The sequence below is a fragment of the Manis javanica genome, chromosome 1 (genome assembly GCF_040802235.1).
Source record: "Manis javanica isolate MJ-LG chromosome 1, MJ_LKY, whole genome shotgun sequence".
NCBI classification, from domain to species: domain Eukaryota; kingdom Metazoa; phylum Chordata; class Mammalia; order Pholidota; family Manidae; genus Manis; species Manis javanica.
In genome coordinates this window covers 169,047,034-169,065,363 of record NC_133156.1, presented here as the reverse complement: position 1 = coordinate 169,065,363, position 18,330 = coordinate 169,047,034, and the positions used below count along the sequence as shown (strand labels likewise).

The 18,330-nt window shown below is 42.1% G+C and overlaps 1 protein-coding gene across 2 annotated transcripts in view; it reads left to right on the top strand.

The window, feature by feature from the left end:
- Positions 1–395: 395 nt before the first annotated feature.
- The window catches only part of SMYD1 (SET and MYND domain containing 1), a 37,851-nt gene continuing 19,916 nt past the window's right edge, over positions 396–18,330 (top strand). Inside the window, exons 1-4 of one of the 2 annotated variants that reach the window (XM_017672227.3) lie at positions 396–622; positions 13,690–13,866; positions 15,605–15,818; positions 18,122–18,252. In XM_017672227.3, coding sequence (XP_017527716.3) covers positions 486–622; positions 13,690–13,866; positions 15,605–15,818; positions 18,122–18,252 — 659 coding nt within the window. In that variant the 5' untranslated portion in view covers positions 396–485. The remainder of the gene's footprint in view (positions 623–13,689; positions 13,867–15,604; positions 15,819–18,121; positions 18,253–18,330) is intronic. The other variant, XM_017672225.3, reaches the window with a different exon arrangement.

Genomic DNA, 18,330 nt, shown 5'->3' with positions numbered 1-18,330 from the left:
AGCTGAAGGGTCCCAGAGCAGCAGGCATCCCCTCACTGCTTCTTTTGGACAATTTCAGCTGTCTGCTTTGGATTGACAGAGGCATCTGGCTGCTAAAAATATCCTCGTGACCAAGTGCTCCCTATTCCAACTAAAGCTGAGCATGACTGCCGTCCAGGACTGAGTTCCTTCTTGTAAAGGAACTTTTCAAAAGTTTTCAGGCCCAGTCTGAGAAGCGACATCAGCCCATGGTCATCTTCTGCTTTGTCGGCTTTGTTGAGTCGTGACTGAGACCCCAGCAGAGCGCTGTCCTCTTGCCTGCCCCATCCGCACCTCCAGGAGAAGGGGTGGAGGGGAAGGTGAGGGCCGAGTGGCTGCGAGGGGGTAGGGAAGGGGAGGTGCTTGTCCATTTATAGGCTTGCTCTTTGGGATGCCAAAGGTGCTGAAATAGCAGCGAGGACAAGGGACTTGGCTCATATCTGCCGTGCTGCCTGAGAGACTCTGCGATGACAATTGGGAGAATGGAGAATGTGGAGGTCTTTACTTCTGAGGGCAAAGGCAGGGGTTTGAAGGCCCCAAAGGAGTTCTGCGCTGCGGATGTCATCTTTGCCGAGCGGGCTTACGCCGCAGTGGTTTTTGACAGGTATGAAATGTGGACATTGCCTTCTTTTCTCCTGTTGGTTTGGCTGGTGCCAAACTCTGAAAAACCTGGCTCTCAAAATCATCAGGGAAAGAAAAAACCTGTGAGATCATTTTTAACAAAATGGCACTTTGGACAGCTCTTTTCTGGCATAGATTTTTCTGCAAAGAGTCATTGCCAAGGTGCTTTGCTCTGGTCTCTAGGAGGGTTGTAAAGGTGAGGCAAGGCTTTGGGGCACTTTCTTACAACACGCATGAACTTGGCTGAGTGGGTGTGCAGTGTGTGGTGAGGGTGGAGGGAAAGGAGGTAGAGAGGTGGGTGTGGTGCACAGAAAACATTTTCTTACAAAGACTCCATGTTTTCTTGGGTATAATACATGTATTAGAGGATAAAAGAATTGCTGAGGCTTTGAAAAAGTAATTGTATATACACAATAACACTGGAATCCATTTTACTTTTTTTACATTGAAAAATTAAAATGAATGTCATGAGTGAAGTTGGAATCCCCTTTTACTTTTCCCACCCCCAGTTGCAGTTCCCTCTGTCTTTCCTCAGAGGTTATCCCTGTTATGATTTTACTGTGTTTCCTTCTAGAATTTTCTTGCACTGTTATGTACATATATCTATACTTATCAAAATATCTTCACACAAAGATAACAACTCTTACTATTGTTACATATTTCTTTCCAGCTTATTTTAAAAATAGAGGTTTTGTTTGTACTTCACACTGGGATCTTAGTATGTAAACTATGCTATTTTTTCATTTTAATTATTCTTTAATTAATAATTCTTCTGTTATAATGCTGTCTTCATAAATATAGTGTGTAATGGCTACATACTCTCCTACCATTTTGTGACTGGACATTTAGGTTGTTTACAAGTCTTTTGTACTAGGAATAATTCATCATCAAAATGTATAGCTGTAGTTTCTGTGGCTTTTTTTTTTTACAGAAATGATATCATAGCTCAGATGTCATTCTAGAACTTGCTCTTTTCGCTAAATATGTTTTTGATATCTGTCCTTATGAGAACTATAAGTCTATAGATACTTATTTTAAATCCTCAAAGATCTGTTTCTCTCACCCACATGTAGATCTATTCACATTGATCCATGTGCTTTATGTGTCACCAGTTTTGACTGCTGTATGTTGTACCCTATAAATATATGAAATTTTGTTTATTCCTTATTGGGAGACATTTGGTGGTTTCCAAGTTTTCATAAAAACACACATTTCTGCAGCCAAAACCTTTGGTCATGACCTCATGTGCACGTGGATTATTCTCTAGGATATATGGCATGAAGAGGAATTGCTGTGCCACACTGTGTACTGTTTCTTTTGAATAAGTTCTTCGAAGTGGTGCAATTAAATTCCATTCCCATTTCCCTAAAATCTTGTCCATTCTTTACCACCAAACTTTTAAATTTGTGCTAAACCTTTATTTTAAAAAAGCCCCATTGTAATGAAATTATGACAATATTTTCTGAGCCCGCAGTGGGAATGACCTGCTTGACATTGAGTGATCTGAATCAAGATGGCTTCTGAGAACTAGGCTTCATGGTTGGCTCACTGTACTGACCATTCTGAAAATGGGTACTGTTTTTCAGAGATAATTTGATCAGCATTCAAATTCTCTTTTCTTTCTGCCAACCCAGACCTTCAGGGAAGGCAGAGAATGGAGTATGTATGGCAGACTATCATCTGAGGAATATAGGGTGGTGGGGGTTGTCTTACTTTATTAATTTATTTGTGTGTGTGTCAGCGGTGGAGGTGAGTGTGGTTAAGTAGTTCATTGTGTTCAGAATTAAGACAAAAAGCTAGAAACACAGGAACTTTGAACAATGATCTTGGTGCTGCTGTGAGTTGCTACACTGCCTTGTATAGAATTCCTCCACTGGTGCCTCCCCAAAGCCAGTACAAACCAATCAGTTTTCTTTTCAAGAATGTTTGGAGTTCAGTGGTTTTTCCATTCATTATTAAAGTAAAACTTAGGAAGAAAAAATTTATCTTCACACAAAGATAACAACTCTTACTATTGTTACATATTTCTTTCCAGCTTATTTTAAAAATAGAGGTTTTGTTTGTACTTCACACTGGGATCTTAGTATGTAAACTATGCTATTTTTTCATTTTAATTATTCTTTAATTAATAATTCTTCTGTTATAATGCTGTCTTCATAAATATAGTGTGTAATGGCTACATACTCTCCTACCATTTTGTGACTGGACATTTAGGTTGTTTACAAGTCTTTTGTACTAGGAATAATTCATCATTCATTTGAAGTAATAACTATAACTTTAGTGTACATTGCAGATAAAATGCTAATAAAGTGTTACTATTACAATAGTATTAAAAATTAGGGTGAGTGAGGTAAATGATTGGAAAAAAATCTGAAAGACATACTTTAAAGAAGCGATTTACCCAAACTTGTCACTGCAAAGATGAAGGGACTGCTCTTTGGGGATACATGAGATAGCCTGGACAGGCATCAAAAGAAAGCTTTGTCCATCCTGTCCTCCCACTTCAGGCTCCTGGTGAGACTCAGCCACTGTGGATGAGAAACCTGTCTGGGAGGTAGGACTGAGACACCCACAAAATTCATCCTATAAAAGAGGCACGATCTAATCTATGTTATTGCAAGCCAGGCTTTCTGCCCTACCCTCCTAACACAAACATGAGGAAAAATTTTAGTTGAGCACTGCATTAAATGAAAATTAATTCTTTCAAACAGTATATTACATGTATTATGTATTTATGTATGTTAGGATGCATGACATTAATGAGCAACTGTGAAACCAGCATCCTATCTAACTAAAATATTCCAATAGGTTGCATTTTCCCTATCTTTTGTTATCTTGTCCTCTGCTTGTCCAAAGGGTAAATAGTATCCTGAATTTTGTTATTTATTCCCTTGCCTTTTGAATAATAGTTTTATCACATATGTACATATTCCTAAACACATATTCTTAAATTTAAAAAAATTGAGGTACAACTCCTTACAGTTGGTTTATGCAAATATAACCCATATAAAATATTTTCTTGATCCCAATGGCTTATAGGTGGGGTGATAGTGGGAGAAACACTACATTAAATGTATTTGATCATAAAATGCTTCCCTAAAATCAAGATACTGTATTAAAATATGGGGGGAGGCTGTTTATTTTACAATAAAAAGAATATGACACAATACAGTATTTTATCAATTCTAGGATACATCATTTTAACATCTCTGAAGTCATGATGCATCTTACAATCTATGACTCATTATGATTTAATTGGGAGAATTTTTTTTTTTTGGTGCTGTTATGGTAAAAAAATGGTTCACTTGATAATATCTTAGATTTGATATACTTAATGTATACATTTTTTCCTCTCACAAAAGTGTGATTATTGTGTAACCTATTTTTCTTTTACTTTGCAGTATATTGTGAGTCACTTTCTAAACCATTATAATCCTTCTGAAGTACTTTTAATGACTGTATAGTATTCCTTTGGTTGACAGTTGTATATCAATTTAACAAATCCCATATTTTGGATATCAAGGTTATTTCTTACTTTCCCTAGTAGATTTTTTCTCACATCTTTGATTATTTATTAAAGATAAAACTCCTAGAAGTATATATTTTAGATGCAAGGCTTTTAATATAGATTTTCAAATCACCCCACCAAAGGGTCATTCCAGTTTTCTCTGTGAGCAATATAGCATTTGCCTCCCCATCCCAACTCTGGCCAACACAGGAAGGTATCTTTTACTTTTGTATTTTCCAACTTAATTTCTAAAAACTTGTTTTGGTATTATTTTATTTTGAATTGTTTTATTATTAAGGAGGTGAAAGGTTTTTAAAAAATATGTTTATTGGTCATTACATTTTTTTCTTTTGTATTTGTCTACCTTCCATTAATGCTCTCATTTTACAATTATATGTATAGCTCATTATTTATTACTCCTTAATGTTCAGGACTTCTAAGTTGTCTGAATTCTTTTGTATTATTTTGGTTTCTTAGCTCTTTTGATTTCAGCTCTTTGATAGTACTCAATTAATTCTGAATACTGTTTTTAATTTAAATTTTAAGTTTAATAAAAATTTCCTTAATTTTTCATACCTTTTATCATATTTTTTAAATTACCCATTTTTCTTATCTTACATCTATCATTTAAAATGATGTCTAAGTTCTATGTTTCTTTTTCTTTTGGTTTACTTTTATTCCAGTTATTGTCATTGCATTCTTTCATTTTCCTTTTTTTAGCTCATTTAGTTCATTTATGTCAAATAGAAATGAGAAGATAAATGGTTTTAATCTTAAGAATGAGTCTGGCCTTCAGCAAGGCAATTAGATTCTTATCTTTTCTCTGCTTGGTCTTGGAAGAACTCTTCCAGCCCTCTGAAATAGAAACTGCTTCTTCTGCAAACTGTAAAATTAGTCAGGTGGTTCCTCCAGACTAAGGTCCACAGGACACAGTTTATCACAATATGAATAAAATCGCATCATAACCACCATCATCATCATATCATTACCTTCAAACAAAAACCACAGCCAATAGCTACATTGCCAACCTGGAAAAGATTCAGAATTGACCAGATGGGTGAATTTGAAGCATATGTTATAGTAACCTGGGAGAACTTCTCCTAATGAGTGTCTGCAAATAATGAACTGTCATTTGTAAGAAGGTAAGTTCTAAACTCTTTTTCTTTAAATTTAAGAAGGTCTGGAACCAGGCACCTTGAACAGAAGCTAGAGTCATATTTCAGGTCAAGATGGAGTTGAGGGAGGGGAAGAGTGCTAGTCAGAGTTCAAGCCATTTTAGATTAAGTAGGCCCAGGACACCCTTACCTTTAGAGGTACAGCCTCAGAATATGTCAAAATCTAGCTTTTGCTTACTACTTCTGAATGGATTTTTATACCTTTGCTTTTGAAATTGTTAATAATTTCTACTTTGCAGTTTTCTTTAAAAATTTTCGGAACTATTAAAAGGTGCTATGAATCCCAAACCTTTTCCTGGGCCCCTGTAAGCTTTTAGGCCCTTGATACTGAGCCTCTACTGCTTGATGGGTGGAATGGGTGTGTCAGTGCTCCTTGGAGATGGAAAGGGCTATTTCAAGGCTGTGTATTTCCTAGTGACAACCTGGCAGATATGATACTCAGAGAACCAGGCAATATAAGGGAATTGGGCCCTATGACCAGGAAGATCTCTCCCAGCCTGTGGGTCACACAATTTCTTCAGTACATGGAAAGTACTCCAGTGCAGCAAGAGAGGGGTATGAGGTTTTAATACAGGAATGCAGCTTGTTCTAATTACTATTTTATTTTAGCATTAAACACAAGAAATGGAGCAGCTATAGGAGCCAAAAATACTATTTGATTATTCTTTTTCAACAGTCCCAGGTATCTTGAATGTACAGTGTATCAAGTCTATGGGTTCCTAAGCTGGGTTTCACAGATCCTTAACTAGGGAGACATCTAAAATCTGAGGATCAAAGCTTATATGCATGTGTATACATACTTTTTATTTCTGGGGAGAAAGTCCATAGCTTTCAAAGTCATTTTCAACTAAGAAGAAGGTTGAGACCCATTGAATGTTTTCAATCCTCCCTTCATAGATGGGGAAACTGAGGCTAGGGCAGTGACAGGCCTTGCCCCAGGTTATACGGGGGTGAGTCGCTGGAAAGGACAGAGTTCCCTGGAATCTAGCCCATCATTTGTTACTGCCTTTCCCTCCCCTGCTCCTAAGTGGACCCAGCATCGCCTACTTAATTTCTTTTTTTCTTGTCAGTCCAATGAATACTAGTCGTAATAAAAGAAACAGTACCATCCATCAATTTCAGAAGAATCAAAATTGGTTCTGGGACCTAAGAATGATTAAATCCAGAAACTCATAGGTAAAGGACAGGAATATACCTACTATTACACAGGGTAAAAAGTGTTTATAACAACAAACCAGTGTATTAGTTTCCAACTGCTGCTCTAAGAAATTGCTGCAAATTTTAGTGGCTGACACAACACAAATTTATTATCTTATACTTCTGGAGGTCAGAGATCTAAAATGGGGTCTATAGGGTTAGGTTTCCTAAGCTTTTCTAGTTTCTGTTGGTTGCCTGCCTTCCTAAGCTCTGTCTTCAAAGTCAGCAGCGTAGAACCTTTTCAAGATCTGACCTTCTGCCTCCTGTTAGGGACCCTTGTGATCACATTAGACCCACCCAGGAGGATTCAGAATTATCTCCCCATCTCAAGGTCCTTAATCTTAATTACATCTGCAAAGCCCTTTTTGCTGCATAAGGTAACATACTAGTTCAGAGGTTCCTGGGATTAGAACACTGACATTTTGGGGAGGCTGTTATTCAGCCTACCACAACCTGTAATATGGATTTTCTATTAATCCAATTTATCACAAAAGATGTTAAGAAAAAGCAGTGATAGTGGATTTTCTAAAAAGTATTCTAAATAAAAACTTGACCAGCTCCTAACTGATTCTGTTTAGTAGCTGAAGGTGCCCAGGTGCTTATGTATGTGTGTAGTGTGTAGGTAAAAACAAAAATAAGAACATGAGAAAAAGTAGCATACTTTAAAAGAAATTACCATCAGCCAGGCTTTTTTGAAAATTGAACTAGTTATGAGTTTCTTCAGGTCCGGTGAAGACAGCTGGGCTTTTAACTGGGGTAATTCTATATGTGCCTGTGTCAGCCTGGATTAGCTATGGCATACACACCAACAGACATATAGCCTTTAATCTGGTAACAGCTGCTGATGGGTGGTGGAGGACGAATGATGCTATAAATGGAAATAAGTTGATAAAGGGATTAGAGAAATCCCTGAACAGTTAGATCAGCAAATGAGTGACTAACTGTTGGTTAAAGTATTCAGGTTACAGCTTTACACATGTGCACTTGATGCTGAAGATCACCATGGCGTATTTAGAAATATGTCTAAATTTGGCACTTTTAGCTATGGAGGCAAGACATATTTGGTCACATGAGCTGTAGTGTTAAACTTTACTGTGCAATCCTTAAATGCATAAGTTTGGGAATAACTGCCTTTTAAATGTAGGTCAAATTAGATTAGATAAAATGCCAGGTTGTCCCCCTAATGACATGTCTTTGCTCATGCACCTCTGAAGATGTGTTTGAGCCTGGGAACTGTGGTGTAGTTGCAGCTGGAGCATGGGAAATACAGACAGGTCTGAATGGGGTGGGTAAACCTCATCATGTGAGCTGTGGCAGAGAAAATCCTGGAATTACTATTTTGATATAAAAGATATGTTAAAAGTAAGTAGGTGATCCCTAGGTCTGATGGAAGGAAGCAGCACTTACTTCTTACAGTAAGGTATGGAAGAGTGCAAACATGAACAAGAGATGCCCTCAAGAGTCAACACTGGGCACTTGAAAATGACATTAGGTAGAGGCCATGGGGAACAGAAAACGAGCCTACGAACTCTGGTCATGTTTCTTTTCTTGACGAAAACATTCAGTGGCTCCCCTTTGCCTGCAGAAAAAGGACATATTCCTGAGAGGTGCATCCCTGGTCTTCCACTGTCCAGTTATCCTTCCTGCATTATTTCCCCTATATGGTGCATCCTATGATCTTGTCAAACAACTACTTCTGTCTCCTGTATGTGTCTGAGCCTCTGACATGGAATCTTCTGACTCACGCCAGGGCCTCTCTGTGGAGGAACTTGACATTCTGATTATAAACTCAACCCATTGTTAGAATATCAGAGCAATGCCTCCTCCCCTCCCAGGTGGTTGCCTTCCTGGCCCCTCACCTCCCCCACCTTAGTGGGAGTTAGGTCTCCCTTCCTTGAACCCTACAGCAAGCTCCCGGTGCTCCTGGATGGCGTGAGTCACTTTGCTTGAACTGACTGCTTGAAAGCGGGGCTTGCGTCTTGTTTTTCTTTAAGGCCCTCTGTTACCAAGCTTGATGCTCAGCACAGGACAGATGCCCAACAAATATTTGTGAAAGGAAGGAAGAGTGAAAAGAACAAGGAGGAAGGAGAGAAGGAATTTAAAATATTGTAAAATTCTCTGGGTACTTGAGGGGTGGGACGCTCTTTAAGACACTCCCGCTTCCCCTTGGTTTTTGAGGGATGACCCCCTCCTGGCAGGCTGAGAGTTTTGAAGTCACCCAGAAAGCCATAACTGTGGGATCAGTCCTCTCTGTGTTTCTGGAGGGCTTGTCCACCTTGCAGGCGCCTTCTCTTTGCATTTATCTGTCCAGTAACTGGTTGTTTCCATACAAGGAGCTGAGCACTGGCTGCCCGTCCAGCCCTCTTGACTCTGACAGATGACATAACCCAGGGCAGGACCGCAGAGCAAGTAGTGAGTGGGGACCTGCTGGCAAAATAGGTGGGCTTGGTGGCTTCCTCTGCCCCCTGTGCTGGGAGCAGTGCCAGCCACCAGAGACCCCTGGGAGAATAATTTCCCTGCAAGGATAGCGATCACCACTGCTCTAAAGGGTTGTTGTGAAGGTTTAACAAAAGCGAATTACTAAAAGTATTTCTGAAAATTACAAAGTGTTGTGTAAATGGGAGTTAATATCTTTTTGTGGGGACTGGAAAAATGAGGAGGTCACCCAGCTAAGCCTGGCCGCAAGAAGCACTCTTTCTCCTGGAATCCAAAAAGCGATTTTAGGACTTCATGTCTTTTGTATACGCTTTCACTGTGCAAGTACAGGAGGGAGTATTTCCGTTAGCGATTACCCTTGTCCCCCATAGGGATTGTCCTCTAGCCAGGAGGTCTTCCTCGTCTGGCAGCTGCCTGAGAATTAGAGGCTGCTGAGGAGCTCAGGAGCCCAGAGATCACCTGGTGCAGCCTCCCCATGAAAGGGACCAACGTGTGGACCAGGCTGATGTCTACATAGCAATCATCCTGTGTCAGGCTTTGAGCTGGCTACTTAACGCAGGTATTGTGAGCCTGTAGAAAATAGTTGGTAAACAGTTGGAATCCACTCTGAGTGCATGATGAGAAAAAAATTATTCCAAATTGATCATGTTTTCTTTTTATGAAAAGTAATTAAAAGTTTATTATAGCAAAGCGTTTATAAAGAATTTCATGAGACAATGTGATGGTGAGATAGGGTGGAACTGAGGTGAATGAACTCAAGGCCTGATAATTGATTATATGAGTGATTGTATAGGTCTCTCTGTCAGCCAGTCTGGGGTGAAGTCTGTATTTTAGCACCTAGCAGCTCTATCTCCAGCCTTCTTCTGGTCAAGGTTGTTATTAGTGACTTGGAGGATGTAAGGGGCCTTGTGCTGGAATTTCTAATAAACGTAATATAGCTACAGATGGTGGAGTGATTATTCTGTAATCAGATCATTAAAGTGTATTGAGTCAGTTCATGGGAGCCTGGTGGCAAGTGCCAGGACAGGTGTATTTTTTCCCTTTGAGCTGGGCTTGGAAAATCTGCCCTAATGAGCCTCATGGACAGGGTGGCCAAGGGGAGGGTGATGCCAGAGGCCTAACCTGAGGGCAGACTCTAAGGGGGCATTGTCTGCCCAGAATTTAAAAACAATAACAAAACTGACTTAAAAAATAGCAGATTAAAAGATCTGTTTTTATTATCACTGTAAATGTGCATATGAATGTGAATATATATGTAAAATGAAAATATGAGGATATTATGCTAGGATAGTCTAAAAAGTATCAATTTTGGTGTAAAACATTAGAGCAGTTCCAGTTTGGGCTTGTTCTCTGATGGGCACCCCAGAGCAGACAGGCATGAAGCTCTAAATGATGAATGACGAGTGACGGCCAGCGTGCCTGTGCTTGCTCTGAACCCTCCATTCTCCAGACCACCTCCTGCCTGGCCCCTTTGTTTCCTGCATTGGGTTTGTATTCCTGGTCTGGGTCCTGAGACCCCACAGGTGGGCATTGCTCCCTGTAAGTCCGGGGAGAGGAAATCCTGGGTCAAAATACCTCTAAAACCAAAATCAGTCAAAGGGAGAAATAAAGTTTAAAATATGTTTCTTGCTTACAAACTGCAGCCTGAGGTTATTTCTCTTTCGTGCTCTGGCAGAAGTAAAACCAGCCCTCCCCCTCACCTCTCAGGTACAGATAAGCCCCTGGCTGCCCAGGTAATTACCTATGGATATGGAGATGAACTTCTCTCCACCCCTGAGGATATGCAAATGCACTAAAGCCAGGCAAGATAGTCTGGAAATACTACAATTTTACCCACACTCTCCCTTCCCTTATACTTGCAGGTGACTCCAAGTTGAACATACCAACATGAATGATGGCAGAATAAATATTCAAAATGGTCTCTACGGTTTGGAATGCTACACTGGAAAAAATCAGATAGGGATAAAGGTGGGGACTCTATACTTCAGGTTAAAAAATTCAGTGAAATTTTGGGAAGTGATAGATAGTTTCATTATCTCGATTGTGGTGATGGTTCATAGGTATATGCCTATGTCCGAGCCTATCCAATGAAGCATTATAAATATGTGCAGTTTATATATGTCAATTATACTTTAATAAAGTTGTTTAAAAAACTCAGTGCCATGTGGACAAATGGCGAGAACCTCTGACTTGGCTGCAACACCTTTGAGAAAGTTCAGGAGGATATAGTGACATATATTTGTAATTTGACCTTAAATAAGTGTGAATTTTTTGCTAAAGAAGCTAATAGAAGCCCAATGTCCAGATCCAGGAGTGTGAATAGCAGCACACATGAATACTGTACTCTGTTCTGGACACTATTTTTATTAAGAATTAAGACTCACCCAGGGTCTTAGCCTTGGGTGGCCAGTAGATCTGATCTGGAATCTTGCTAGGATCCAAATTCCTTGGATTCTCCAGCAATCCAGTCCCTACTATTGAACTTCACCTTCCTGCCAGAGAATGTAATCCTGACTTGAGACAGATGTGAGAAAATTCATAGCTCTCCATCTCTAAGAGTTTGGGGATTCCACCTAATTTAATGGTCATGGTCCCCTGTGAGCCTCGTGTTCTCTTCTGCTGGGGCACTCATGACAAACGACCTTCTCAAGCAGGGTAGATACCCTCTGTGCATAGTTATGATGGGCTGGGGAGTCTGCAAATCTGAGTATGCTAGTGTAATTCCACTCTTCCTTTCTCATTAGGAAAGTTTAAGAGATTGCAAGAGAGTAAGGAGGACATTATTATGGGAATAACTTTGAATCTGCTCTAACTTATATATAAGTACTAGCTGTTCAAGCCCTTGAGTACTTAATGGTTAATGACAAATGACTAGCAATGCACTTCACCGCATTTGGGAACAGAACACAGCAGTGTGTTGAGTAGGCCACCCACAGGCTGACAACTGCCTGGGCTCCCGGAAGCCCAAGGCCTAGCTTAGAGGAGTAGCCATGCAGCCCTCAGCTTGGCTGTCTGTCTGTCTCTCCATTTCTTGATGCCACCACGGGACTGAGGGGGCTCTAGCCTTTGGGCTGATCCTTGAGCCTGGTGTCCTAGCACTGGGTGCTGGATCTTGCTTGATTGCCCAGCTCTACCCACCTTGCTTGGGCTACAGGGACCCATTGTAGGCACATCAGAGACCACCAGAATGGAGTGAGACTTCCAGAAACTATATTATGTAAGGAACTGTTGAAGGAGCTGGGAGTGTTGCAATGGGAGAGGGAAACGAGGGAAAGCATGGCAGCGGTCTTCAAATTCTTGGAGAACTGAGCTGACCAGGCTTGCTCTACCGGACAAGGATCCAGAAGGCCAAATCAGGTTATAGGAGTATGTTCTTTGGGAAGGCAAATTGAAGGAAGAAATCTGCAGCAATTAGGACTGGCTAACAACAGAAGACTAGGAAGTCCTATTTTTGGAAGCAGCTAACTCTCCTTCACCATGGAAATTAAAAAATGCATGTCAGGGATGGATGAAAGGGATTTCTGTACTTGCATGTTCTGTTGCAGTCTCTTTCTTTAGGCTCTAGAATTCTGTGATTCTAAAAGCTCCTGTTTTCTTTTGAGATCCCTGTTTAGAGGGTCAACTCCATCCTGAGTTTACATGTCCACTTTCTCCTGGGAGCTCCGTACTTCCATCTTTGCTGTTGAACTTGTTTGCAGCATTTCTGTGCCTCAGCGGCCAAGATTTCTCTTTCCCACATTGCAGTTGGGGTGTAGAGGTACTGTGCATCACTCCAGATTTCACTTACTCTGGGTGTTAGCTTACATCTTGAAATATGTTTTCCTCACTCTAGCCTATGCCCTTTTCTGTCTTAATGATAGCTTCCCCGGGGGAAGACACTCAGCTCTCTGACAGGAACACTGGGAGGACAGAAGTACAGGGGAGGAACAACATCTTCCTCTATCTCTCACCCTAAAGCATTGGATGGGTGAATATTATTCTTCCAAATCACTGCCAGTCTCTCTCTGAACCAGGAGAATACATCAGATAACATCAGTGACATTACTAACCTTGTCATTCTTACTCTTGCAACACACACGTACCTGGGACATGCATCACAGTGTGTAGGCTTCATTTTGTGTGAAATATATCATGTTCATGTCCTATCATATTGTACATAGTTACGATTGTTTATTCTTTGGGGAAAGGGACATTATATTTCAACAAGGAGAAGGACATGCCATACAGAACACTCTCTCCCATGACTTGTGACTTTTGGCAAGGGGACCATGAGGAATTTCCATCCAGTCCCCTGGCACAGAAGAGTTTCTGGGATCCTCAAGTGTCTTTTCCAGTGTGCTCCAGTAAGTCCCTGTGTCCCTGTCAGAGTCCCCTCAGCCTGCCTGGCGATTGCAAATGCAACTGCTCCTCTGGCAACTGGTGGTACTCCCAGAGCCTAATGCAGACAGGCCACACATCTGTCCTTGCTGAATTAAATGGAAAGGTTTGTATGCAGGGTGCAGTGGTGTCCCCCACACTGGATTCACTGAAAATCATCTGCTAGAAGAAGAGTGAAAGCTCGAAGGGACCCTTGGAAGCCCAACCCCTCATTTGGAAAAGTGGGAATATGAAGCATAGAAAGACAAGGCCAAGGCCGGCCCATTGAGCCAAGTACCTGAACCAAAATCTCCCAATGGCCAGTGTGGCTGGTCCCTTTCCACTGTGTCCCATCATGTGTTTCTCCTTCCATTCCAGCCTCATTAACTTTGTGTGCCACACCTGCTTCAAGAGGCAGGAGAAGCTCCATCGCTGTGGGCAGTGCAAGTATGCCCATTACTGTGACCGCACCTGTCAGAAGGGCGCTTGGCTGGACCACAAGGGCGAGTGTTCGGCCATCAGGAAATACGGAAAAGTGCCCAATGAGAACATCAGGTCAGTGCTGGGCCCCTGTGGGGGACATGGGATTCCCTAATGTCAGGTGGGGGATGGAGGAGTGACCGCAGTCCCAGGCCCAAGGAAGCAGGATGAATGCAAATCAGGAAAGAGCCTCAGACAGACTGGATGTGGGCACTTCTGTGCACATCTTGGGTCTGCGTGGGGTCCTTTCAAAAAGAGGGGGACCTGGATGTGTACAGCCATGCTTCCAAACTGCAGTGCTGCCTGGGGCTGGCTGCAGACCCATTCTCTCTGGCTCCTTAATATTTAATTTTTTTAAAAATTGATCTGCCATTGTTAAAAAATGCTGAAATTTCACATTTAAAACAATTAGGTTTTCTGGCTTCTCTTTAAAAAAATAAAAACTCCTGAAGATACTCTCTTAGAAACTTTCAATTATACAATACAGTGTTATCAAATATAGTCACTGTGATTTATATTAGATCCTCAGACCTTATTCATTTTATAGCTGAAAATTTGTACCCTTTTACCAACCTGTCCCTATTTCTTCCAACCCCAGCCCCTGACAATCACTTTTCTCCTCTGTTTCTATGAGTTTGACTTTTATTTTTTTTTTCAAGATTCCACATATAAGTGATACCATGCAGTTTTTGTCTTTCTCTGTCTGGCTGTTTCACCTAGCAGAATGCCTTCCAGGTCCTCAGTGTGTTGTCACAAATAGCAGGATGTCCTTCTTTCTCATGGCTGCATAATATTCCACTATAATACCACATCTTCTTTATCCATTGACCCATGATGGACACTTAGGTCGTCTCCAATTCTTGCCTCTTCTGAGTAATGCTGCAGTGAACACAGGAGGGCAGATATCCTCTTGCTATCCTACTTTGTCTTCAAGGCCCAAAGTAAATGTTACCTCCTGTGATGGGGAGCTCACTCCATTTCTCTGCTCAGTCCCAGTTGGTAGTTGCTTCTGTTACTGAGTTGGCATCTGCCACACATTAGTCTTTACTCTCTGAGCTTTGTGACTAATTTCCTAATATTTGGAGATAGCAGACACCCTACCCAAAGTCTATTTTCTCTGGTGCTGCTCTGAGTTCCCACTTTGTGGGGATACCTTAGTTCTTAGCACCTGGGACCCCCAGCAGGACATCTCTGCAGAAATAACTCTCTGATTCTAACAAGATGAAGAAAGGGCCTATACTTCGCCAAGGGGATCCCTCTGCAGAGACAGGGTCTGACACAGGCCATCAGCCCCTCCCAGGTGCTTGGCCAGCATGCAGTCCGGGAGTGTGAGGGAGTTGCCAAAGTGTCCCTTGGTCACAGGCTTGGTCTTGTAGGCGTGGGCTGCTTTACAGTTACAAGGGGCGTGTCTTGTCTCGCACTCAAAGCCAGGTGTTCTCCAAGCTCATTCCTTCTTCAGGCCCTTTGTACTCAGCGCTCTATTCCCATCTGCACTGAGACGGCTCCTTCCGTTCATTCCATTTTCAGCCCCAGTGTGCATCCTCTGAGTCACCTCCTCTGATGACCTTGGCTTCCCTTCCCCAACCAGTCTTTATCCTGTCATCCTATTTTATTTTCTGCATAGCACTGAACACTAGTTTAAACTATTCCTTTAGCTTAGGAAGCTTCATGATAGAAAAAATTCCATCCATCTAGTTCCAAAGCATATCTTGCACCTGACGTTGTGTCTGGCACACATTAGGCACTCAGGAAGTGTTCATTGAATAGATGAATGAATGCAGTGGAGCCTCCCTAACCCTGCCTCTCTCCACAGGCTGGCGGCACGCATCATGTGGCGGGTAGAGAGAGAGGGCACAGGGCTTACGGAGGGCTGCCTGGTCTCCGTGGATGACTTGCAGAACCACGTGGACCACTTTGGGGAGGAGGAGCAGAGGGAGCTGAGGGTGGACGTGGACATGTTCCTGCAGTACTGGCCGCCCCAGAGCCAGCAGTTCAGCATGCAGTATATCTCTCACATCCTTGGCGTGGTATGAGTCCTCAGCGGCAGGGTGGGGTGCGAGCTGGGATGGTCTAACCAAGGATTCAGAGGCTGCCAGGCCAGAGGGGGAAGGAGCAGAGTCCTAAAGTGAAGACCTCTCATCCCATTCTGGCCCAGCTTTCTATGAGGTTATTCCTGTCCTACCTGATTCGGGTGGTAATCTGCACTTTATAGTTTTTCTCCTCTCCACACTGAAAACAAAGACTCAATGACCATCCCTTCTTGCCTACCAGTCACTTTGGAAATAAAACCTTCCTTTTCCCAGGTCTGATGATCAGGATAATGGGGAGCCTGAAATGGTGGGGTGTGGCAAGGCAGGGAAAAAGGGAGTAAGGGCTTTTGGGTGGGTACTCCCTTAGAGCAACCAGGCCAGGCCTCTCATGGCCACGGGAGTCCAGGAGGTGGGGGCAGGAGCCCGGTGGGTCAGCAGGCTCAGGCCCTGGGCTGTGGGGGTAGGTGTCTTCTAGGTGGCAGGCCAGGCCCCTTCTGTGGTGCTGGCACCGGACTGAGGAGGGAGGTTGTAATAACGGCAGCATGATTACACTTGGCATCTCTTGAGTCCTCGCCATGCAGCAGCAGTGCTTGTGTAATACAGTTCTCCAGAGCAACAGAACCAGCAGGATATATGTGTCTAGATAGGTAGATAGAGAAAGAGAGGAAGAAAGAAAGAAGGAGATTTATTTTTATGAATTGGCTCTTGCAAATGTGGAGGCTTAAAAGGCAGTCTGCTGGCAGAATTCCTTCTTGCTGGGGGTGGGGGGTGTCAGTCTTTTTTCTATTAAAGCCTTCAATTGATTGGACAAGGTCCACTTACATTATGCAGGCCAATCTGCTTTATTCAAAGTCTACTGATTTAAATGTTAACCCATCGAAAAAACACATCCACAGAAATATACAGAATAGTGTTTGACTAAACATTTGGGCACCGCAGCCCAGTCAAGCTGACACATGAAATGAACCATCGCAGCTCCCCATATATAATTTTTTTGCTGTCTTTACAATATAGGAAACTGTGCTTTGAGCATTCCTATTTCATAGAACAGAAAGCTAATGTATAGAGAGGTTCCATGACTTCCAAAAGCCACACAGTGAACTGGTATCCCAGAAGGACTAGAAGCAGTCTGTCTGGTGCCCGAGTGTCTACTCTGAGCAGTTATTCTCCACAGCCTCAGAGTGAACAGATGTCACAGATTGATCCTGGGTATCCCTGAGGCGCTCTGGGGACTATAAGCCATAGGATTGCATAGGACTCAGCTCTACCAAAGTGTGGAACTGAAAGGACCCTTAGAGATCGTCTAATGCAATTTATTCAGCCAACAGATGGGAGAACCAGGGCTCAGAGAATAAGGAAGCTTGCCCAAGGTAACAGCTTGTTAGTGGTGCTGACAGGCTTCACTTCATGTACTTGCTGAATGACTGATGAGACTGAATGGAGAATGTGGCAGTCTTCCAGTATCTATAACAAATAGCCATGTGGGTGTACAACTGTGTATGATATTATGTGTAACACCCATTTATATATGTGTTTATATAGAGAGCAGAAATCCACGTGTAATTATTAACATATTCTATGTTATATTTTATTCTTATGCATTTTTCAGAGCAGGTATTTGGAATATGTTTCTATAAAGAACAACTTATTTTTAAGGACATGGAAATCAATCAAGTGCCACATAAGTAAAAACCAACTTGATTTACTTTGCATTCAGAAATAAATGTTAACTGTTGCACTTATCAGATTTTAAAATTGTTAAAACAGGAGTATAAAATATCCACCAGGCACAAAGCAATCAAAAAGAGGATGTCAATTTTAAGAGCAGATATAGGAATTAAAGGTGGGTAAGCAAAGGAAACAGGGGAGACAGACACACACACACACACACACACACACACACACACACACACACACACACACACACACACCGAGTAAGGCAGAGCAGAGCACGGAGAGAGAAACAAGGATAGATACTGAGGAAGGTTCGTGTGAGACCCAGATACAGGAAAAGGGAGAGGCTTCTCAGAACCAACATTCCGCCTGGCCTTTTTAGAATACAACTACCAAAACTTTCAAGGTGTCTTTGCTTTTAGCAAGAATGGGACGCTCCCATGGTACTGATTTTGAGGGTCATTTGGAGTCATGTAGAGAACATGGCACCAAATGGTTTGTTCCTAGACTCTCTAAGAATCTCTAGGATGCCCCTGAGTCTTCTGTTTTTTTAAACTTTCAGCAGCTAGGATGGTGGTCTGTCCCTTATCTATGTCTGCTAACTGACTCTTTTTTCCTCTGGGTAGATTAACTGCAATGGCTTCACACTCAGTGATCAGAGAGGCCTGCAGGCTGTGGGTGTGGGCATCTTTCCCAACCTGGGATTAGTGAACCATGACTGTTGGCCCAACTGCACTGTCATATTTAACAACGGCAAGTGAGTATGTCTTTACCTGCGGGTGGTGTATGGGGATGAGGAGACTGTGTGGTGTTTTCTCCACTTGACTTAAACCCA